The sequence below is a fragment of the Bubalus kerabau genome, chromosome 4 (assembly GCF_029407905.1).
Source record: "Bubalus kerabau isolate K-KA32 ecotype Philippines breed swamp buffalo chromosome 4, PCC_UOA_SB_1v2, whole genome shotgun sequence".
Classification (NCBI taxonomy): Eukaryota; Metazoa; Chordata; class Mammalia; order Artiodactyla; family Bovidae; genus Bubalus; species Bubalus kerabau.
In genome coordinates this window covers 118,838,657-118,864,018 of record NC_073627.1, presented here as the reverse complement: position 1 = coordinate 118,864,018, position 25,362 = coordinate 118,838,657, and the positions used below count along the sequence as shown (strand labels likewise).

At 39.0% G+C, this 25,362-nt stretch overlaps 1 protein-coding gene and 1 non-coding gene across 5 annotated transcripts in view; one reads left to right on the top strand and one right to left on the bottom strand.

Annotated features, from left to right (window-relative positions):
- The window catches only part of PCSK5 (proprotein convertase subtilisin/kexin type 5), a 521,444-nt gene that overhangs the window by 184,207 nt on the left and 311,875 nt on the right, over positions 1 to 25,362 (bottom strand). For 3 of the 4 annotated variants that reach the window (XM_055578327.1, XM_055578328.1, XM_055578329.1), the window contains exons 13-15: positions 16,766 to 16,902; positions 5,010 to 5,153; positions 935 to 1,037 (exon numbers count right to left, since the gene is read on the bottom strand). In XM_055578327.1, the coding sequence (XP_055434302.1) occupies positions 935 to 1,037; positions 5,010 to 5,153; positions 16,766 to 16,902 (384 nt within the window). Of the gene's footprint in view, positions 1 to 934; positions 1,038 to 2,285; positions 4,577 to 5,009; positions 5,154 to 16,765; positions 16,903 to 25,362 lie in introns of those variants that run through there. The other variant, XM_055578331.1, reaches the window with a different exon arrangement.
- TRNAS-GGA (transfer RNA serine (anticodon GGA)) lies at positions 12,047 to 12,118 on the top strand. The gene has a single exon. It is a non-coding gene; the product is annotated as a tRNA-Ser (tRNA).

The following is a 25,362-nucleotide window of genomic DNA, read 5'->3' as shown; positions in this document are numbered from 1 at the left end:
TGTCCAACTGTTAGCGACCCCATGGACTGCAGCCTACCAGGCTCCTCCGTCCATGGGATTTTCCAGGCAAGAGTACTGGAGTGGGGTGCCATTGCCTTCTCCAACAAGTATTTACTGAGTACTAATTAAATGTCAGGCATTTGCCAGTCTAGGAGATAATGAGAGGGGCTGGGGTAGCCAAGGACTTTTCCTTTTAAAAAATTTATTTTTAATTAAAAATTCTTTTTAAATTTAATTTTTGCTTTATATTCCCTTTAAGGAACTGAAATTCCAGCATGGATGTGACAGGAATGGGACCCTCCTGGGTGACTGGAGTGTGGATACCAGGTTGGCTTCCTAGAGTGAGTTTCCTTCTGAAACAGGAGGGAGAGGTGTTAGGGATGTGGGAAACAGCCTGGAAGAACATGGCTTCTGATGAGCAGTGTGTTCCACAGCCTTCCCTGTGGATACATATCCGCTCGAGGCAGAAGCCAGGGGCTCAGAAGCATGGGTTCAAGCAGGCCCACCTTACTGTCCAGAGCAGAGTAGTGAGAATGCACAGGGACCAGTAGCTTTGCCACATGGAAAGCTTACACTTTGAGGAATTCAGAAAGGCATCCATTTCCTGGGGGGAAAGTGCAGCTGTGGGGCATCAGTGGGATGGAAAGGTCTAGAAGGGAAGATCTAGAAGGCATGTGCGTAACTAGTCCCTCCCCATCATCCTTTGAAATGTGAGAAAAGACCTCTGCAGTTGCCTAGCCTACAGATCCAAATCGGGTGTTTTGTAATTCAGTGTCAGTTTCACTATTCAAATGATGCAGCGAGGTGTAGGGGCCTGTGCAGCAGCATCTGGTGGGAGACCATGGAACACCCTGCCCCTGGGGAACTGTGGGAGCTCCCAGGAACTGCCACCAGGGAGCGCGCCTCAGGTATCCTGCTGGGGCATCTCTCTTACCTGGTGTTATTTTTCAGCTTGTAGTAGTAGTGCAAACAGTCATTGCAGTGGTCGGGTCCTGGCCCATCACAGCCCACCTCACTGCACTCAGGGTCACAGGGGCCTCCAAAAGAAATCAGAATAACACTTGGAAAAAGGGATTTTAAGCAAGTAAGTGTTAACTCGAATTTGGGATAAAAATAGGCTTTTTCTCCCCCTTACGCAGTGAGAGTTTTCCTTAAGAGTTTCTAATGCAGTGAGATGGAATAATGTTTAATGTGGCTATAAGCCCAGAGATGAATTCTTGCTTTTCTGGGGGGGAACCTCAATTACCTAAGTATCAAGCATGTAACTCCTAGTCGGGACCTTGTCTTCAAAGTACATGTATAGTTGCTTTGTGGGAAATGACAAATAATCCAGAATTCAAAGAACAAAACCACTGCAGAAACTAAAAACAAAACAAAAAAAACTGATTGCAATTAAATATGCATAATAATAAAAATGTTGGATTTATAGAAAAATGAGAATTTTTACGCTGTTGGCAGAAAAGAAAAGAGGGCTGTTATTCAATGTCCTGACCAGACTGCCTCTCTCATCCAAGGTCATTAAAGCCACTGAGTACCTCTGAGATTCTGGAGCCAGAAAGAAACATCATTAGGGCATCTGGCACAATTTTATCAGCATCTCATCTTGGATTACAAAGCAGGTACTTCAGGCACAGATAATAGATTTAAAATTGCATCCTACCCATAGGCCAATGGGCAACTCAACAAAAGAAAACTACACATAAGTTTTAAAAGATGCAAGCAAGCTTAAAGAATTCCAGACCAAGGATGAAGGTTCCTCATCTCTCTTGCTGTATATTCTTTGGTGAAGAACTAGAAAGAATGCACAGGCAGGAAAAAAAAATGCTAAAAAGAGCTATTTTGTGATTGATGAAAAGAGATTTTCTAATGACATGGGCTAGTTATAGATAACTTACTTCTTTGACTCCCTTTTTTTGTTTTCCGTAGTTTGAGACATTTGGTCTCATAATCTTCAAGCTATTTCCCAATGAAAACTCATATGATTTTAACTAGCGATTTACATGATGCATGATATGCACAAAAAGTCAGTCAAGGGTACCAGAATTGTCTTGAGCCACACTTATTTTAATCAAAAGGTCTTACTTTTGTTGAAATTTGTTTTCCTTTAGTCACTGTAGGACTATGTTCTACAGTTACTAAATTGAAACATAAAATGGTAGAAGTAGGGGAGGAATGACCTGGAGAAAAATCTAGTAGCCATACACCCTCATTTTACAGATAAAAATGATTTTCCAAGAGTTATAGTGGCTTGTCTAGTTGATCTCCCTAGGAGAGTTGGGGGTCAACAGAGGTCCTGCTTCTTAGTTCAGGTCTCCTACTTCGGGGTAAGTCATAACCTTTGGCTCTGAATAGAAATGAGTTATTTTAAAATGCTACAGACTTGATGTATATTTCTGCTTAATCATAAGAGTCATTTGACACTGTTTATCTCTATTTTCCCAAAAGCCTTAAAATTGATCTTGAAATTAAGTTCCACAGCTATTGCAACTTGCAACATTTTAGCTGACTACTGCAGTCCATGAGGAGAGAGTGCTTCTGCTGCCTAAGAGTTGAAGTTCAGCCAGCTGTGGGTCCCACAGTGCCTGGAATTCGATGAAACAGTACAGGGACCTGGTTATGAGAATGCCATCTGACCCTCTCAAAGTCTGACTTCTTAATGAAAGTGAAAATGACAGCTCCAAAGAAAAGGAGTTATTGGGTGGCCCTAAATTTTCACCAGATGATTTCTACAATTAAAAAAAAACCCAAACCATTTATTCTTGATATGTGCCAAAGGACTCTGTATGGCAGGGTCACATGCTGTGCTGTTTCTTTCATAATCCTAAACTATCCCAGATGCAGTTTAGCATTTTAGGTTGCTGGGTAATAATGAAATAATTGTCTTTGTTTTCTCACAAGTGCCAATGTGGACATTTTGGAGATGCAGTGAGAAAACCCACAAAATGTATATAACTGTTTAGAATTTTAAGATTACCAAAAATTGAATGGGAAACATACCATAAGACACATAGTAATATATTATTATTATGCTCCATTTATGTTTTTAAATATACTTTCTCCTATCAGAGAAGACAAAATAAATGGTTTGCTGGTTGTAACATGAACAGTAATATTATAAACGCAAAGCAAAAGTTGAACACAATCTAGCTCTGGTTAGTTCAATTGGTCTGAATTCTCTGTTGACACTGGGATACTACCTGTTCAGAATAAAAGGAACCAAATGCATATTTCAAATACTCTGTTAAAGTGATTAATGAAAAAGAATCTCAGAGAGCTTAGCTGCAGGAAGACAAGATGGTTCCAGTCTAAAGGTACAATCAACTGCTATTTAAAAACAGTTCTTCATTAGGGAAAGCCTTTTTCATTAAGTGTTACATCCCAGAACTGCATGCTGCTGGGAGTGGTAAACAATACAATAAGACAGGACTCAGAAATGCACTGGGAAAGAGACAAGACAATTTGCAGAGGATACGGCTACAGTACCTAACTGCTCCAGAAAATCAACTCTAAAATACACAAATTAATAAAGGTAAGTGAAATGGTCAGATGTAAGATAAACATACACTAGCCAATAGATATCTCTGATACCAGAATACAGTAGTTGGAAAATATGGAATATTTTCCATTACAGTAGTAACTAGACCCAAAATATGTAGAAATAACACTACCAAGAAAAACACTTCATAAAATTAAAGGATTTCAGTAAAAAAGTCTGTTTTGGATGGAAAGACTGTAAACTGTAAAGAGAATTCTTCCCATGAGATTGCATGTAAATTCAAACTAAATTTCAATGAGATTTTTAAAGAGGGACTTAAGAATTGCTATGAGAATAAGTAGATATTCAGCATATTAAAATATAGTGTGGGTGCTACTGGATTAAGTATTATTAGATTGATAAATCAGAAAAAGTGGTACCAGAAGAGACCCTGGTATAAGAAATTACTGTGCTGTTATAAAGGAAACAGTAAAAGTAGGGATGGCAACTCAGTCATTACTCTGGAGGATAAAGACAGAACTTCACTTTACACTGTATATTATAAATCAAAGTAAGTTGTAGATGAGTTAATGGCCAAATGTAAAATCAGATTACAAAAATATGCATATGGATATTTATTTTTAAAGAATAAACATTCTGTATAAAAGAAATTATAAATGTTATATGAAACTATAAACTCTGCCCTCCAAACAAAAACTGCATTTTGGAAGCAGGTGATAACAGAGAAATGGTTTTCAGCAAATGTGAGACAATGTGAGAGTCGATAGCATACAAAGGGTTTTTATAAATAAGAAAAATGCTGCCACTTTGAATTGAAAAGTGAGTAAAAGACACAATTCAGAGAACTACAAAGGAAAAAAATGGTTAGCTTTACTAAATGTTTAGATTTACTAGGAGTCAGAGCTATAAAAATTTAAATCTGTTCTTTTGCTTTTTTCTTTCCACTCAAGGCTGGCAGGAATGAGGGCAGTAACATTCGTGCACTGGTCATGGTGTAGATGGTACATGTTGTCTGGAAAGCAACATATCCAAGCCCTAAAACTGACGATTCCCTTTGAGGCAGTAATTCTTAGAACTCTTCTAAAGAAACAGTCAAAGATGATATAGTCAAAAACTGATAATGATATTCATTGAGCTCTTATTTAAAATAATGTAAAATGTAAAGCAAACTACATATCTCAGATTATGGATTAAATATAATACAATCACAGGATGGATGATTATGCTGTCTTTTAAATATGTGTTCTAAGGATATTTGACAACAGGGAAATATGCTCTTAATAATACCTTTAATGGGAAAAAAGGATATGAATATTCTATATACAGTGTGATTTTAGTTTTGAAGAAAAAAACATTGATATTTGAATATATGAATGTACACATGCAATATGTTTAAGGGATAGAAAGGAAGATGGATTAAAATAGATCACAGTACTAGTAGAAGTGTGTCTCCTTGGGGGAATGATGCATGAGTTCTTTCCTCAGCCTGCCTTCTCCCTGGAAGCCAGCTCACCTGCATAATCCTCCGTCCCGTAGTCGTCGGTCGGGTCTTCGACTCGGCTATACCGGACGCGTTCCACTTTAGGGAACTCATTGGTGGGTGAGTATGGCTGCACAGAGGTGCCATAGAGGACCAGAGACCATTCTTTCAATTTACCTTGGGAAACAATAATAAAAGTATGTCATGAGCAAACATTCTCTCTTGAGCTTTACAATTTCTTTCATTCCTTCTAACTGAAGAAAAAGCGGTACAAGAATAGAACTGCGGGAAACAGATTCATATGAATCATTGCATCACATACAGGGCTAGAAATGCATTTTCCACTGCTTGCAGAATTAACTATTTAATAATTCACATACCATGTATTTCCTGAGTAACAATTGCAGGATACATCCTAATTTAATCAGCTTTTTTTTTTTTTTTTTTGGTGAGAAACAACCATCTCAGATTGCTGGATCAAGGGCTGAATTTCAAATTATGAGTATTTAAGAGAATCCTAGAATCTTACAGAAGGCTTTCTTTTTCTAGGTATACAGGTCTTATTTACATTTAAAAGCAGGATCGACATTCTCTGACTTGTTTATCAAAAATCAAAAGATTATAACAACTACTTTGTTTCACCCAATTCAAGTGATCAGTCAGTCTTAAGAATACATCACTATATTAACTGATAGACCTGTGCTGTCCAATGACAGCCACTTGACCCATTTGGCTGTTTCTGTGTAACTAAAATTTAAAACCTCAGTTCTTCAGTCAGACCACATTTCAAGTGCTCAGTAACCATATATGACTAGTGGCGCTACGGTGGACGGCACAGCTATAGGAAACATTTCCACAGCTGGCAGCATGTTCTACTGGGTGGTACTGTCGGAGCATTTCCCTGCCAAGGGCATCTCGGGGCACGAGGGAAGCGCTTTACTTCCTTTGGATGGCAGGCTCTCAAGAAACATTTGCTTAATCCTTATTTAGTCATGCATTTCTCAGCTTTATAAAACTAAAATCTTTAATGCAAAAAGTAAACAGAAAACATGTTTCCCTGACTTAATATAGTGCTTTTTAATATGAATCTTAAGTAAAAGTGATCAAGACAGAATCATTAAAAACATGGAAATATGCTGGCAGGAAGGGAGGATACTTCCCCCCAACCCCCACACACCTTAGATCTCCTCCTTACCTTGGCATAATACAGAGAATCTAGGTAAGGTTGGGGTTGGGCTCTGTCACAGTCCGGAGAGTGATGAACTTCAGATGTCTGATAATTTATCTGTTAGCATCTATTATCCCCATCAAATTGATGCTTATTATTTATAAGTGCTTACTATATGCTAAGTACATTTTATTCTATTCAGTGGTCACAAGTGGGAAATAGATATTTTCACTATATAGATGAGAAGACAGAGGCACAGAGGCTGATAAAGTTCCCCAAAGCAGTAAGAGGACAGACTGAGATTAAAACCCATTTGGGGGGTTCCGATTTAAGAGTAATATAGGAAGGTCCTAAACTCACTGTTTCTCATACACTCAGTGAATCTACAGCCACACATGGGACAGTTTCCTCCAGAAAAAAACAAACAAACAAACAAAAAAAACACCAAAGCAGCCAAGTGGCTCCTGTGTGTGCATGCTCAGTTGTGTCTGACTCTGCAACACCATGGACTGTAGCCCGCCAGGCTCCTCTGTCCATGGGATCCTCCAGGCCAGAATACTGGAGTGGGTTGCCATTTCCTCCTCCAGGGGTTCTTCCTGACCCAGGGATTGAACCCAGGTCTCCTGCATTGCAGGCAGATTCTTTCCCACTGCATCACCTGGGAGTGGCTCCTCCTACTCATCAGGAAAATGAGGAAACCGCATGTCAAAATGGGTAGGAGAGGCTTAGATACATCTCACCGTAAACTCCACCTTCCATGCTGCAACCAACAATCAGGACGGGACACAGCACCCCCTGGCTTCTCCCCCAAGGAGTGAAAAGTTTGACCCCCACATTGGGTATCACAACTTTTAAGACCTGCACTCGAGCCCCCAAACCACGTAGCTCTGAAAGCCAGTGGGGCTTGGGTCCACTAAAGAGTTCACCAGCGTGGGTTCTCACCCTTGGGTATTGTACAGAGGCGGTTGACTGCAAAGCACCCAGACTTTCTGTGAAATAGGCTTATTTGCTTATCTTAAAGCACTGGCTGAGGGGCAGACATGTAATTTAATATACAGATAAGGACCTACTGAATACTCTCCAAAAATGGAGGCTCATGGGAGCCATCTGTGTGTTCTCCCTTGGCCTCTCCATCTTGTTGGTACCAAAAAGAAAGGGGTTGTACCCTCAGCTAGCACCCAGGGGACACCTCTAGGTTGCTGGCTCTGCTGGTTAGTGGGGCTTAGGTTCACACTTTCCCTAAGACTATGAATAAAATTGATAAACCAATTTATCAATTGGCAGATTCACAAAGAAGAAGAGAGGAAGCCTCAAACCAGAAATTAAAAAGGAGACATCTTAATACAAAATTAAGAAGGCTCATAAGACTATATCAGCAATTATATACTAACAAACTGGAAGACCTACAAGAAATGAATTCCTAGAAATATATATTCTACAAAGACTGAATCATGAAGAAATTGAAATCTGAATAGACCAATTATTGTAAAGAGATTGAATCAGTAATCAAGAACTTCATAACAAAGGCATGTCCAGGATGAGACACCTTCACTAGTGGATTCTACCAAACAGTTAAATAAAAATTAATACCAATCCTTCTTGTGCGTGCATGCAAAGTTGCTTTAATCATGTCTAACTCTGTGTGACGCTATGGACTGTAGCCTGCCAATCTCCTCTATCCATGGGATTCACCAGGCAAGAATACTGTTGTGGGTTGCCATGCTCTCCTCCCATGGATCTTCCCAACTCAGGGATCAAACCTGTGTGTCTTAGGTCTCCTGCATTGGCAGGCAAGTTCTTACCACTAGGTAAGCCTGATCCTTCTCAAATTCTTCCAAAAAATAGGAGAGGAAGGAATACTTCAAAACTCATTTTATGAAGTCAGTATTATTACTCCGATGGGTTTCCAGGGGGCACAGTGGTAAAGAATCTGCCTGCCAAGGGTTTGATCATTGGGTTGGGAAGATTCCCTGGAGTAGAAAATGGCAATCCACTCCAATATTCTTGCCTGAAAAATTCTATGGCCAGAGGAGCCTGAAGGGCTATAGTCCATGTGGTCACAAAGAATAGGATGTGACTGAATTGAGCATACATGTTACTCTGATACAAAACCAGATGTAAACATAGATGCAAAAATCCTTAACAAAATATTAGCAAACTGAATACATCAATACATTAGAAGGATAATACATCATAATCAAATGGTATTTCAGGGATGAAAGCTTGTTTCAATATCTGAGAATCAATCACTCTCATTTTCCACAGTAACAAAATGAAGGCTTAAGACTCGTAATTAGCTCAATAGACGCAAAAAAGCATCGACAGAATTCAACATCTATTTATGAAAAAGACTTTCAACAAAGTGGTTATAGAGGGAACATTTGTCAACATAGTAAAGATCAGGAACAAGGATGTAGGCAAGAAAAAGAAAGAAAAGGCACATAAGTTATAAAGGAAGAAGTAAAATGTTTGTAGATGACATATTACATATAGAAGCCCCTAAAGACTCTACCAAAAAACTTAGAACTAAGCAACAAAGTCAAAGAACTTTCAAGATACAAAATTAATGTACAAAAATCTGTTGCATTTCTTTACACAAATGATAGACTATCAGAGAAAGCAATCCTATTTACAGTTGCATCAAAAGAACACAATACCTCGGAATAAATATAACCAAGAAGGTGAGATATCTGTACATTGGAAACTGTAAGAAATTGATGAAATAAATTGACATGAATAAATGGAAAGATATTCCATGTTCATGAATTATAGGCATATTATAAAAATGTCCCTACTACCTAAAGCAATCTACAGATTCAATGTAATCCTTAGGAAAATTCCAAAGGCATTTTTCACAGAAATAGAACAAAGAATCCTAAAATTTTTATGGAACCCAAAGACCCAAAATAGCCAAAGCAATCTTGAGAAAGAACAAAGCTAGAGTTATCATGCTCTCTGATTTCAAACTATATTACAAAGGTATAATAATCAAATAGTAATGGTATTGACATAAAAACAGATAAATGAATGAAACAGAGATGCACATGTATATAGTCAATTTATGACAAAGGAGCCAAGAATATATTGATGCAATAGAGAAAAGGCAGTCTTCAACAAACAGTGTTAGAAAAACTGGACCGCTAACTAACACCATGCACAAAAACTAACTTGTAATGGCTTAAAGATCTGAATGTAAGACCTGAAACCATAACACTTCTAGAAGAAAACCAGTGGCACACTCCTTGACACTGATCTTGGGAATGATTTTTTGTATTTGACAACAAAAGCAAAGGAACAAATGCAAAAATAAACACATGGGACTATATCAAACTATAGAGCTTCTGCACAGCAAAGGAAATCATCAATTAAATGAAAATGTAACTTATGGAAAATATTTGCAAATCATATATCTGATAAGGGGCAAATATCCAAAACATATAAAGATCTCATACAACTCAACAGCAGAAAAGCAATCTGATTAAAACATGGGAAGAGGATCTAAAGAAACATTTTTCAAAAGAGTACATACAGATGGCCAGCATGAAGAGGTGCTCAACATCACTAATCATCCAAGAAATGCAAATTAAAACCACAATGAGCTATTATTTTACACCTGTTAGAATGGCTATTATCAAAAAGACAAGAAATAGCAAATATTGGTGAGGAAGTGGAAAAAAGGAAATCTTTATGCACTGTTGGTGGGAATGTGAATTTTCAGCCATTCTGGAAAAATTATAGGATTTCCTCAAAAAATTAAAAATAGATCTACCATGTGATCCAGAAATTCCACTTCTGGGAAAAAAAAACACTCTTAAAAGTTATATGTACCCACATGTTCACTGAAGCATTATTTAGATAGCCTAAAAAAGAAGGCAGCCCACATGTCCAATGATGGATGAATGGATACACACACACATATATAGACACATACACATATAAATGTATATAGATAATATTTGGCCATAAAAGGGAATCTTTCCACTTGGGAAAACATGGATGGACCTTGCTAAGTGAAGTCAGATAGAAAATGACAGATACTATATGATCTCTTATATGTGGAGTCTTAAAAAATTTTAAAAAGTAGAAGATTGAACACATAGATACACAGAACAGATTGGTGGTTGCTAGAGGCAGGAGGTGTATAGGAGTGGATGTAATAGATGAAGGGGATCAAATGGTACAAACCTCCAGTAAAAAATTATTAAGTCCTGGAGATATAACGTACAGATTGGTGAGTATATTTAATAATAGTGTATTGTATACAACAAAGTCGTTAAACAGTGTATTTTAAAAGGTCTCATCACAGGAAAAAAATTATGTGAGGTGATGGATGTTCACTAGACTTATTGTGGTTATTGTTTTGCAATATATACAAATATAAAATTGTACAACTAAAACTAATATGTCAATTACCCCTCAATTAAAAAAAAATCTGTATCCAAATCTTACATTCTTAAACTGTTATATAATTCTGTCTCCCTGGTCATTTCTAGGAGTATAAGAATATGAAGTTTAAAAATAAATGTATTCTGGGCCACATTCATTGTTTTCTGACATTTGCACTGGGCCAGCAGGCTGGTTTATATTTGGTTTGCCCTCTGCCAGCTTTTCTTTGGACTCACTTGTTAATAACTATGCTAATCATAATTAGGGCGTTATTCAGTCTCAGGATTTCAAGTCGTAGACATTAAGTGCTGTCAAGAAATGAATGACTACCTGAAATTAATGACCTATCTGACTGCCTTTAGGTGGCAATGCAAAAAGAGAACCTCTTCTCCTTATGGCATCTCTCAAGTGCATAATTGGAGCACATGATACAAAGACAGTATGGGAAACCCAATCCATCAGTCACTCTAAAACCTGGTCCATTTAACTTAAGATCATCTTGGATCTAAAAATTTACCCTTGTAAGTGTTTAGAGAGTGCTGACTCATAACTGATTATTTCCCTTGGTGCCATTTCTGAAATACATCATAAGCCCTCTGGGGACACCCTTGCCGGGCAATTTATCTTTTTATTTTTCACTTATTATGTAATTTTATTTCCTTAGGATCTCTGCCACAATTCACATCAAATGCTGCCATATTTGGGCTGTCAATTTTTTCCTCCCCTACTACTTTTTCCATTTGCTAATTTCTTTTTTTTTTTTTTTTGCCTTTACAACTTTATTAAAGAAAAAGCAATGATGGTAAATCTCTAGAGGTTTTGCAGTGGAAATGGCAATATCTTGTGAAGAAATAGCAGTATACATGCAGAATAAGAGAAAATCCATTCTGTTTGCTAACACTCAAATGCAATCTGCCCAAGGTAAAAATCAAAGATAGATTTAATATGCAATGGAACAAGAATAAGAAAAAAATCCTCCAAAAACCTTATTATGTTTTAATAATTAACAAGTGGGAAGAAATAATAAATAAATATAAACTCAAGTTTGGAGCCATGTACATATATTTGGAAATGATTCAACTATTTAATTGGGCTAGAAGATTCTACATCTGCAATTGAATTACTAAAGAAATCCCACATTAATTGGAGGACTGTATGCCATAGTAACAATGACAGAAACAGAAAAAAGTGAAAGTCCCTTTTCAAAATTGTGTCTACTGACAGAAACAGAAAAAAAGTGAAACTCCCTTTTCAAAATTGTGTCTAATCCTGACCTGAAAGGTTAGTTGAAGAAAGGATACCTGAAGACCATGTGTTTCTATTAAAGCCTTCTGACCCCAGGTTATATAGCATTAGGGTATCTCTTCTGGCACAAAGGAACATCTCTTAAGATGACTGGAGGTGACTGTGGTTAAACATTTAAACAGTATAAGGGGAAGTCAATGATACGAAATAGACAACATAGATCAGAGCTACTGCAAAGACCTTTTAACACAGATAATCACAATAAGGGGCTTCCCTGGTGGCTCAGAGGTTAAAGCGTCTGCCTGGAATGCAGGAGACCTGGGTTCAATCCCTGGGTTGGGAAGATTCCCTGGAGAAGGAAATGGCAACCCACTCCAGTACTCTTGCCTGGAGAATCCCATGGAGGGAGGAGACTGGTAGGCTACAGTCCCTGAGGTCGCAAAGAGTCGGACATGACTGAGCGACTTCACAACACGACATGACAATCACAATAAACTCTGGATAGACTCTGAACTCTGTGAGGGCAGAGAGAGAGATTAATAGCCTCACACCCATGAATGCAAACCCCAGGTCTGTCATCAGTGTGCCCCTAGGGGCAGTCTGCTTGTGGGGAGGAGCGTTTCATCACTGAGATGCATTAGAATGGTGATATTAAACAGTTACTTTTATACATAACTGTCTCAAATTCTCAGTAGATAGTGCACCCCTTATGTCTGTAGGCTGCACCTTTCTTGGCACACAACTGCCACATCTAGACAGTGTTTATTTTGCTTAGATCTCCTGAGACGTAAGAGTGACACATGCTGATGGATCACGTGGGAGCTGCCCTTTGGTCAGGGCAGCCCAGTCCAGCTACCATGCCTGCTATTGCCCCTGAGTGCCTTGACACAGTGCATCTCCATGGCATGAGCAAGAAGCATGGTTTGAAGAGAAGAGGGAAGGAGAGGGGAAGGTCCTGGAAACTGAGATTAGGAACAAGTGAAAGCTTTCCAGTAACTAGGATCTAGTTTATTCAGATGTTTTCTGTCAATCCTGCCTTGTTGACAAGAATCTGATTTCTGAGTAAGACCTTGGCAATTATTCCATATATGGTGGCTGCTGGAGGTGTGCTGGGCTGATATGCTTTCACAAAACTTTTACCCTGATTCATTGTGACCTTGCTACCATGATGGTTTTGATTCCCCTGAGTCTGGGACCACTGTGACAACACAGATGAACCACATCATGGAATAAAGGGAAAGAGATGGCTACACTGTGTGCCCTAAAAATGGATCTCTCAGAATGAGTGACTTCCCCTGACTGGTGGGCAAGAGTGTGGCAAATGTATGCAGCAGGGGGACTTCCTTGGTGGGGCCTGGATTTGATTCCACGTGCTGCAACTAAAGATCCTGCATACTCCACTAGGATCCAACACAGTAAAATAAATAAGAAATTAAAAACAATTTTTTAAAAAAATGTATGCTTCACTCTTCACTTTACTGTTTGCTTCTTTTGCCCAGTACAACCCACAGTGTCCAAATGATACATACCATTACAGTTAACTACAGAATGTTTGGGTTAATCTATTCCGATCAAACGAGGACTTAGAATTGTACACCAGTCCTATAACGGCCCTCAAGCCTTGTTCTTCTGCAGATGGACTAGACAAAGGATTAAGAAGCAACAACTTATTAGATGATGGAAGATGTGGCCACAGCTGGGTGGGAACTGGGGGAGTTATCAAACAGAGAGAGCATTTGTTACTAGGCAAGTACTACTCAGGGCTCCACCACAGGCAACAAAGTTCAGTCACTCTGTCATGTCTGACTCTACGATCCCATGGACTGCACACGCCAGGCTTCCCTGTCTATCACCAATTCCCAGAGGTTACTCAAACTCATGTCCATTGAGTTGGTGATGCCATCCAACCATCTCATCCTCTGTCGTCCTCTTCTCCTCCCGCCTTCAATCTTCCCCAGCATCAGGGTCTTTTCAAATAAGTCAGTTCTTAGTATCAGGTGGCCAAAGTATTAGAGTTTCAGCTTCAGCATCAGTCCTTCCAATGAATACTCAGGACTGATTTCCTTTAGGATGGACTGGTTGGATCTCTTTGCAGTCCAGGGGACTCTCTAGAGTCTTCTCCAATACCACAATTCAAAAGCATCAATTCTTTGGTGTTCAGCTTTCTTTATAGTCTAACTCTCACATCCACACATGACTACTGGAAAAACCATAGCTTTGACTACACGGACCTTTGTTGGTAAAGTAATGTCTCTGCTTTTTAGTATGTTGTCTTGGTTGGTCATAGCTTTTCTTCCAAGGAGCAAGAAGCGTCTTTTAATTTCATGGCTGCAGTCATCATCTGCAGTGATTTTGGAGCCCAAGAAAATAAAGTCTCTCACTGTTTCTATTGTTTCCCATCTATTTGCCATGAAGTGATGGGACCAGATGCCATGATCTTAGCTTTCTGAATGTTGAGTTTTAAGCCAGCTTTTCACTCTCTTCTTTCACTTTTATCAAGAAGCTCTTTAGTTCTTTGCTTTCTGCCATAAGGGTGGTGTCATCTGCATATCTGAGGTTATTGATATTTCTTTCAGCAATCTTGAGTCCAGTTTGTGCTTCATCCAGCCAGGCATTTCTCATGATGTACTCTGCATATAAGTTAAATAAGTAGGGTGACAATATACAACCTTGACGTACTCCTTCCTGATTTGGAATCAGTCTGTTGTTCCATGTCCAGTTCTAACTGTTGCCTCCTGACCTGCTTACAGGTTTTGCAGGAGGCAGGTCAGGTGGGCTAGTATTCCCATCTCTTTAAGAATTTTCCACAGTTTGTTGTGTCCACACAGTCAAAGGCTTTGGTGCAGTCAATAAAACAGAATTTGATGTTTTTCTGGAACTTGCTTGCTTTTTTGATGATCCAGCGGATGTTGGCAATTTGAGCTCTGGTTCCTCTGCCTTTTATAAAACCAGCTTGAGCATCTGGAAGTTCACGCACTGTTGAAGCCTGGCTGGGAGAATTACTTTGCTAGCATGTGAGATGAGTGCAATTGTGTGGTAGTGTGAGCATTCTTTGGCATTGCCTTTCTTTGGGATTGGAATGAAAACTGACCTTTTCCAGTCCTGTGGCCACTGCTGAGTTTTCCAAATTTGCTGGCATATGGAGTGCAGCACTTTCATAGCATCATCTTTTAGGATTTGAAATAGCTCAACTGGGATTCCATCACCTCCACTAGCTTTGTTTGTAGTGATGCTTCCTAAGGCCTACTTGACTTCGCATTCCAGGATGTCTGGCTTAAGGTGAGTGATCACACTATTGTGATTATCTGGGTCATGAAGATCTTTTTTGTATAGTTCTTCTGTGTATTCTTACCACCTCTTAATATCTTCTGCTTCTGTTAGGTCCATACCATTTCTGTTGTTTATTGAGCCCATCTTTGCATGAAATGTTCCCTTGGTATCTCTAATATTCTTGAAGAGATCTCTAGTCTTTTCCAGTCTATTGTTTTCCTCTGTTTCTTTGTGTTGATCGCTGAGGAAGGCTTTCTTATCTCTCCTTGCTATTCTTTGGAACTCGGCATTCAAATGGGTATATCTTTCCTTTTCTTCTTTGCCTTTTGCTTCTTTTCTTTTCTCAGCTATTTGTAAGGCCTCTTCAGGCAACCATTTTGACTTTTTGCATTTCTTTTTCTTGGGGATGGTCTTGAACACTGCCTCCTGTGCAATGTCATGAACCTCAATCCATAGTTCTTCAGGCACTCTATGAGATCTAATCCCTTGAATCTATTTGTCACTTCCATCGTATAATCATAAGGGATTTGATTTAGGTCATACCTGAATGGCCTAGTGGTTTTCCCTACTTTCTTCAATTTAAGTTTGAATTTTGCAATAAGGAGTTCCTGGTCTGAGCCACAGTCAGCTCCTGGTGGTGTTTTTGCTGACTGTATAGAGCTTCTCCATCTTTGGCTGCAAAGAATATAATCAATCTGATTTGGTATTGACCATCTGGTGAGGTCTATGTGTAGAGTCTTCTCTTATGTTGTTGGAAAAGGGTGTTTGCTATGACCAGTGTGTTCTCTTAGCACAACTCTGTTAGCCTTCGCCCTGCTTCGTTTTGTACTGCAAGGCCAAATTTGCCTGTTACTCCAGGTATCTCTTGACTTCCTACTTTTGCATTCCAGTCCCTGTAATGAAAAGGACATCTTTTTTGGGTGTTAGTTCTAGAAGGTATTGTAGATCTTCATAGAAATATTCAACTTCAGCTTCTTCAGCATTATTGGTTGGGGCATAGACTTGGATTACTGATACTGAACACAGGGTACTGCAAAAAACTGTTCAGTTTCCCATCTCACGCTGCATTTGTACTTTTCCTTATTTTATGTTACAAATAAGGTTCATACATTAGCAGGAAGAGGGAAACAGGCCATGTGTGGCAACACAGCCTGAGATGACCTGAAAAGAATTCTGTTGACATCATTACCATGTTTCACATATCAGTAAAGTTTTCTCTTTACTTAGCTCTTGGTCTCATGCAGGGCAGAATGCTATCACTCATTTTCTTTAGTGGCAACCAGTTTATCTGGCATAGGCCAAGCTCAAGGTCTTGTCTGCACTGAAAATTAAATTTAAAGCAAACTCAGAAAAAAGATATCGAAACCTGTCCGCTCTTACAACTATGTGATTTAACCCATTGCACGTGGACAAGGCTGGCTTGTTTTCTGATAAAGTAATGGAAGGTGGTTAGAGACATGGATCATAATTCTGAAATATCAATCAATAGCTGTCATTTTTTATCTTTTCTTTATATTTAAAGGTCTTTTCTTGAATTCTTATCCTAAATTATTACTTTTCTAATGGTAATCTCAAGAATTAGAGTACAGGAGGACAACTCGAGGCACAGAATTACATGATAAAGGATAAGATTGATATATGAATGGGAAACACATTTATTGGCCAAAATATACACCGTTTTTCTGTACAATAAATCAAATTATAGAAAGAGAGTTCTTACCTGGAGTCTTGAAGTTCCTCAGCTGAGAGGGAGTGTCATAAACTTCCAGGATCCAGTCACCAGCAGCTCGTTCTCCCCAGCAATGAATGGTCATGAATTCCCAATTTTTAAATCCTTCCATGGAATGATCGAAAAGCCTGAGAGAGAGAGCCATAAAACATTGCTTTTGTGTGTTGTTTAAAATCTAGCGAGGATCCAGTCAAGACCATGATCAATGACCTCTCTGTATCCATCACATGTTCAGTTCAGCACTGGAGATTGTCTTCATCCTAGGCATCACCGATTAGTAGATCCAAATACACACACACAAATACATACACACACATAATTATTGGGAAACAGGCATGGGACTTGCCATGCAGTAACAAATCTGGGAGGGATAATGACGTGGGTATCAGGGAACCAAGGCTAAAACTCTACCCACAAGCCTGGTAGTACCAAGAGTTGGAGATGTGGAGCAACTGAAGCTTGCTTACACTGCTGATAGATATGTAAAATGGTGCAGCTGCTCTGAACAACAGTTAGACAGTTCTTACCATATGACTAAGCTATCCCCCCACCACCAGATATTTATTTACCCAAGAGGAGTAAAGACATGTGTCCACATAAAGAACTCCACATGAATGTTCACAGCAGCATTATTCATAATTGTCAAAAACTATCAGCAACTCAGATGTCCATCATCTGGTGAATGGATAAATAAATTATGCTATATTCATACAAGGAAACACTGCCTAGTAATACAAATTTGAACGATTAATAACTGCAACAACATGAATGAATTTCAAAGGCAATAAGCTAAGTGGAAAAAGTCAGACACAAAAGATTATGTACTATCTGATTCAATTTCATATGACATTATAGAAAACACTACTTAAACAGAAACAGATCAGTGGTTGCCACAGGCCAGGAGGGAGGAGGCAGGGGCATGATGAAAGTTTTGGGAGTGGAAGAACAGTTTTATATCTTGAAACTAATGTATAGTTATACAAGTATATATTTATCAAAACTTACTCAATTATTTACATTGAAAGTGAATTATATGGAAATTACCCCTAAATGAAAAGACCATGCCCATTAATATTATCCAGTTCAGGAAGTCATGCCTGGAACTGCAGCCTAGATTCTGTCCTTCCAGTCTGCCCAAAAATTTTCTAAGTTCCTAATTCCCTGTATGAAATCTTTTTCTGCTTGAACCATATCCAGTTACTAGGATATTATCTATCCTTCAGAGCAGATAAATATAAAGGTCATGACAACTGGATGTTGATAGCTATTTATGACATACAGTCAACTCTCCTTGCTTTAATTTCATGTTCAGCAAGGAAACCGGTAGCTCTAATTTGAACTTCTGTGTGGTTCTTCCCATTGGGGGAAAAATATGCCGTTCTAAAAACAAAACCGGTTTAATCTCATTGTAACTAATACATAACAACTCTGATTTTGTGTGTGTGTGTGTGTTATATAAATGTGTTTGAGGCTCCCTCTAAAATACCAGCTGGCTTCTCAAACACAAGGGTTGGATGGTGTAAATAGGGACTGTGTAAGGTAAGCGGCTGACACTTGGAGAAGAACAATAAACAGGAAAATCACCTGTTACATGTTCCTGAGCTCTTGAAAGAAGAAAAAAGTATTTTAGCAGCATTCTCAGTGTCTCATGTCCAGAAAATTGAGAAGGCTGAGTTAAAGTTGAACAGATCTCTTTACTAGAGAACATTACAGATCTTTGGAATATTCATATATGTTTTGTGACTTTTTCATATAAGTTTTGAAAATCACTGCCTCCATTCATAATGAAGGAGGCCTTTTCTTTCTTTTTTTTTTTTTTTGTAGAATATCTGTACACTATCTGTAAAAGGCTACTTCTGAACAGAGGGGTGTGGCATTTCAATGAGGACCATGTTGGATCGGGCAGCTTTCCCTCGTGCTAACAGAGATGGAAATGGTGGCTCCTTACATGAGTGTCTTTCCATTGTAAATGATCTTCAATAGATCATGGGTGGTACATACATCCAGGAGATCCTACAATGCATGCACTATCACCGTAGGGCTTGTTTCACAAGTTAACGCTCGAAACTGGACTTGGCCAGGAAGAAATTGCTGGGCCATTAAACAACTGACTTACATATTGAGTCCTTCATGCAAAACCCAGAAAGTGTGTGTTGGCTGCAATGGAGACACAGAGGTAGAGAAGAAGGAATGTTTTCAAATAACCCTTCCTGCCAGAGAGACATTACTGAAGCGACCATGTTGACACAGAAATGGATGGAGGCAGAAAATTGGTCTAGAACCACTTCTCAGCCCTTCTCAGTTCTAATTTAGGTTCCAGTTCATTGAGGCTGTTGTGCCATTTGAGGGCACTGAAACAACAACTTGTCACGGAATACCTTTCCAAGAGTGCTGAACTTAAAAGCAATTCCCAAACAGTTTAGACAGAACACTTGGCTCACTGCCTCAGGTCCAGAAACCACAAAGGAGACTTGAGGCTGCCATCAGATGAGGGGCAGCCTTGTTTCCACAACCTCAGCCAACTCTTAATTACTCACGGGTCAGTTATTTGACTGCTGGATTAGCAGACCCTATGTTTTTTCCCTTACACCCTTTCCTCTCCAACTTTGAAAATCATTCCACTGTGATCAATCATTTTAAAATCACATTTGGAATGAAAATTAAATGTAAACTAGTACCCAGAAGAACTATCCATAATTCACTACTCACAAAAGTGTCTTAAAGCCCAAATATAAACGGGCTTTGTCTCTCTGGCTAAATGGTTCCCACCCTGGTCTCTTCATTTTATGCAGGGCTGGAATGCTCATTAATTTCATGTGGACATACAAGTTGAGGAGAGGAATTAAAATGCAGCCAAACACGATCACTGCATTTTGCTAAAAGAGTTGATGAGGAGAGAAATAGACACTGATTGTTGTTGTTTCAACTAGCTGGGCACTGACTTTTCTAATCCCACCCTTTTATTTTTATTCCAATTCAATACTTAATCTATTCCCTCTTTAGTACTGTACTGTTTAAAAACCTTGTGTTGTCTGCATATAACAAAAGGTAACATAGGTAGCAGATGAGATTCGTGTTGCAAAGAATATACTTGCTCAAACCAAGTGTCAAACCATTGGACACCACTATAGAGATTCTAATTGTGCGGTTGTTTATCAGCTAAGAGGTCCAGTGCTCTGTCTGAATGTCTGTGCTCTGCCAACAGTGAAGAAAACAGACACATGTCAGCATTATTAATGTGGATCAGATGTTAATAAAGCAAGGCCAGTGTGCTGAAAGCTGGAGTAGATTAACTCCATGCCCGTGTCCATATCTCCTATTGCAGTGAAACCTTGTTCTGTCAATTGACTTCATAATCGTGTGCTCACTGAAATGATATATGCATGCGGTGGCACAAATTATGTAGCCAGTTATTAAAAGGGTGCCCCACAGCCCTATCCCTGTGAGCGATTTTCAGATAAATTGCTTGGATGAAACCTGGTAGAAAGGACTGCCATTAAATGTAGTACATCCTTTTGAGGGTTACTTAACTCAGGAAATAACTCATATAATTACTGTAAGCTTTTTTCCTCCCCTTTCACTTAAAGAGTCAGTCAAGGTGTCAGGGCTACCACGTGCTTCTATGATGTTATGGCAACTAAATAATAAGACATTTTATAGCTATTGACAGCTATGTGTTATCATATTATTATTTCCCAAATGTAAATGGATATTAATTTCAGAATTATCCACGACTTCCTAGATGGTATTTGTGTTCACTACAGAATTAGACATTAATCGAATATTTTGGGAAGTTCTCCTTTTTCTTTTTGTTTTCTTTATTTAGTGCTTCATCACAATTTAACATAAAGCTGATAGACTGTGTAAAGCACTCATCTGGCTCAGTTGAAACTGAACTTTTGATTTTCTTTAGATGTTTGTCTTTTGTAAGTTTTAAATAATTTGCTTATGAAATAGGGTATTTAAAACACACCATAAAGGTTTTTGCTGTCTCCTAAATCATTTCTTTAAGAAATGTTGAGAGAAAGGTACTGGTTCTAGAAGTTTGGAATACCTGAAAACACGAGTTTCAAAATAAACTTTCAACATGTACACTATTACTAACTTACCAACCACCAAAGGCATTCATCCTTGTGGGTACATGATAAGTACCTGTAAATAAGTACTCACTTAATCGTCTTGAAGATTTATTCTTTAATAGTAGGCTTTATCTAAATATCTGGTTTACATTATAAATGCCTTTGTAAGTGACTTTCACAGCACCCAGCAGCATATGGCTCACAAGTCATTTGGTGACATGAAAATAAGAAGAATGTGTTTGAAAAAGTTGGGTGATCTTTTAAATTGGTGCTATTTAAAAATATGCTCTGCGGACAGGCCAGGAAGCTTCAGCGTCACCTGTGAGCTTTTGAGAAATGCAGATCCATGGGCCTCTCCCAGACCTTTCGAATCAGCCTCTGTGGGAGAAGGAGCCAGTCTTCTCTGTGTGATAGTCATTTGCAAGGTGTTTTGAAAAGCACTGTGAGTAAGGGTTAGCACTTCCAAGTGCTTACTATACTAGGAGCTTACTGTATTACCTTATTTACTACTTGTAACAGACTTGTGAGGCAGATACAACTACGTCTGTTTTCTAGATGAAAAAAATCACTTTTCCAAAGTTGAACATAAAAACGGGTGACATCAAGACCACCCCAGCTATAACTCCAAAGGCTATACTGTCTTTTGAATAAAGAAAGAAGCTTTTTCTCATGGTGAGGCCTTGCATAACGTGAACCTTCCACAGCAAAAGTGTAATTTTGGCCAGTCATACCTGCATTTATATAGCATGACTTTGCAAAATGTCAGTAGTCTGTCATTGAACATTTGGGCAGTGACAAAAATATTCAGGTAGAAACACGACAGTTAAACACAGTTAATTACAGAAACTACAGGTTGTACAGATAAGAAAGTATACCTTCTTTCCACTTAAGACCATAATTAGAACCAGAGATACACATCTGTAGTCAAATTTAGAAAGAGAGGCAAAGTTTCAGCTTTCAGTCAGAGGCCAAAATCTAGAACAGAGAGCCAATATAGCTAAACTAAGTCTAAAACTCAATGAGTTGAATAAAGTATGCGGGTATTTAGGGAAGAAAAAAAGCAAGGTTTTTATAATTCTGACAAATGCAGTTGAAGGAAGAATGCGATGGGACAGGCTTTCTGTTGGAAAATTTGTAGGCAGAAGTTGAACATGTGGTCATATAAGGGGTAACATCTAAAGTTGCTTTAGGAATGGACTGTGGACACAGCGGGGAAAGGGGAGGGTGGGAAGTGGGATGAATTGAGAGAGGGGCACTGACATACATACGCTACCATGTGTGAAAGAGATGGCTAGTGGGAAGCAGCTGTGCAGCACAGGGAGCCCAGCTCAGTGCTCTGTGATGCCCTAGAGTGGTGGGATGGGGGTGGTGGGAAGGAGGCTCAGGAAGGAGGGCATATATGTATGCACATGGCTGACTCACACTGTTGTACAGCAGAGATCAACACAACATTGTAAAGCAATTATCCTCCAATTAAAAATAAATTTAAAAAATAAAAAGAAGCTCACTGCAACAATGATGAAATATAGTTGCTCTTGTATCTATCATAAAGGGATCTAAGCCCACCTAGGTCCCCTACCTATGCCAGATCCCAACGATCTCCCCAGAAGTAAAGCATTTGTGCTGATTATTTGGTTTGATTCTTTGTTAGGCTGGGTGGACAGGCCAGGAGGAGGAGTGGAAGGGTGGGAGGGCAGGAGAAAACAAAGGGGAGAGAAGGCACTAACTGTCCACTCAAGGATGGCTCTGTTTACCCATGAAATCCTCCACCTGACCTGCTAAGGGTGCTGCCGGGGCTTGCCTGCTGGGCTGACGGGGCACGCAGCTCGAGTTGGACTAGCTGTGAAAGCTGCCGAGTGCCTTCCAGGGCTCAGCACCTGCAGATGCTCGGGTAAACCCTGCTTCCTGGAACAGCTGTTCTCCACAGGAGCTCTAGCAAGTGCCCAGCAGCCAGCGTGGGGAGACACTGAGGGGCTCCAGACGGCCCACATGGGCAACATGTTCAGCGACTGCAAAAAAATCGGTTCCTGAGGAATTCCCATGGTGAAGGGCTGAGCAACACTGAAGACACTCCTTCCTGAAATGTCGAGGAAAATAAGGACTTTTGGAATGCTAACTGTGGCCCCTTTGTTTTTGGAATTTACCATTAAGGATAGCATTTTCTGGTCCTAAGACTAGAACACAGGTTTTGTCAATACCAAAATGAAGGTAATATGGGGGGAGGGTTGCTGTCCCCTCAGCTTCCTTCCTAGCTTATTCTCCTGTTCTGCATGTCTAGTTAAGGGGAGATGCGTGTCATCATTAAGGGGAGATGACACGGAGTGAGCCTTGGATTCTGAGTCTGAGCTGGACCTCAGTATCCTTCCTTCTCACAGAGGCCAATGCCCAGTCCACTGTCAAGAGTCGTGCCTCATGGAGAAACAGGAGAGGTCAAATAGGGATGACTCTGCCACCAGAGCTCTAACTCTTCATCTCAGATGACCCCACGAGGAAAACTTTGTGTTTTAAGCCTTGCAGAATTCCTGTCTTTTAACTGCATAGTGTTCTTTGTTTTACATGGTCCTCCTCAGAAATACTGACTTTTCTGAAAGAAAGATGAGTGTCTAATAGGGGAACTATTTATTGTCCTCAATAATAATCTCTGACACACTAATAAAATACTAGGAATAAACTTGACCAAGGAGGTAAAAGACTTAAATACTGAAAATTATAAAACATTAATAAAGGAAATTGAAGATGAGTCAAAGAAATAGAAAGATATCCCACCTTTTGGATTAGAAGAATCAATATTTTTAAAATGAACATATTCTCCAAAGCAATCTACAAGTTTTATATGGTCCCAATCAAATGGTGGCTCAGACAGTAAAGAATCTGCCTGCAATGCAGGAGACCTGGGTTTGAACCCTGAGTTGGGAAGATTCCCCTGGAGAATGGAATGGCTACCCACTCCAGTATTTTTGCCTGGAGAATTACATGGACAGAGGAGCCTGGCGGGCTACAGTCCATGGGTCTGCAAAGACTCAGACACAACTGAATGACTAACACTTTCTATCAAATTACCCATGACATTTTTTTCACAGAACCAGAACAAATAATCTTAAAATTTATATGGAAACATAAAAGGCCCTGAAATGCCAAAGCAGTCCTAAGGAAAAAGAACAAGGCAGAAGGCATAACCCTTCCAGAATTCAGACAATACTACAAAGCTACAGTAATCAAAACAGTGTAGTATGGGCACAAAAACAGACATATGTATCAACAGATTAGAATAGAATAGGGCCCAAAAATAAACCCACACATCTACAGTCAATTAATCTTTGACAAAAGAGGCAAAAATATACAATGGAAAAAATCTCTTCAGCAAGTGGGGTTGGGAAAGCTGGACAACTGCATGTAAAAATCAATGAAGTTATAACACACCCTCTCATCATACACAAAAATAAACTCAAAATGGCCTAAAGACTTAAACATAAGATGTGACATCATAAAATTCCTAGAAGAGAACATAGGTAAAACATTCTCTGACATAAACCATACCAATCTTTTCTTAGATCAGTCTCCCATGGCAGTAGAAATAAAAATAAACAAATGGGACCTAATCAAATTTACAAGCTTTTGCACAACAAAGGAAACCATAAACAAAATGAAAAGACAACCTACAGAATGGGAGAAAATATTTGCGAATGATGTGACCAAAGGGCTTAATTTCCAAAATATGTTAAAGCTCATAAATTCAACAACAAAAACAACCCAACTAAAAAATGGGTAGAAGACCTAAATAGACATTTCTCCAGAGAAGGCATACAGATGGCCAATAGGCAGATGAAAAGATGCTTAACATCACTAATAGAGAGATGCAAAGCAAAACAACAATGAGGTATCACCTCACATCACTCAGAATGGCCATCATTAAAGGTTCATTCCTGGGCTGGTATATCAAGAGTGTCCATTGAAGGTGATAAGCATTAGCATGATTTTAATATTTTATAATAAGTATAAGTAGACTATAACCTTTAAAAATTATAAATCACTATGTTGTACACCTGAAACATGTAATATTATGTCAATTGTGCCTCAATAAAAATTTAATTAATTAACTGAAAAAAAAATAAAATAAAATAACAAATGCTACAGAGTGTGTGGAGAAAAGGGAACCCTTCTACATTATTGCTGGGAATGCAAGTTGGTGCAGTCACTGTGGAAAACAGTATGGAGGTTCCTGAAACTAAAAATACAATTACCATATGATCTAGCAATCCCATGCCTGGAAAAAACTATAATTATATCCAGAAAAAAACTATAATTCAGAAAGATCATGCACATCCCTAAGTTTGTAGCACCACTATCCACAGTTGCCAAGTCATGGAAAAAACCTATATGTCCATTGACAGATGAATGAATCAAGAAGATGTGGTACATATATACAGTGGAACCCTAGTCAGCCATGAAGAAGAAAATGATGTCATTTGCAGCAACATGGATGGACCTAGAGATTATCATACTAAGTGA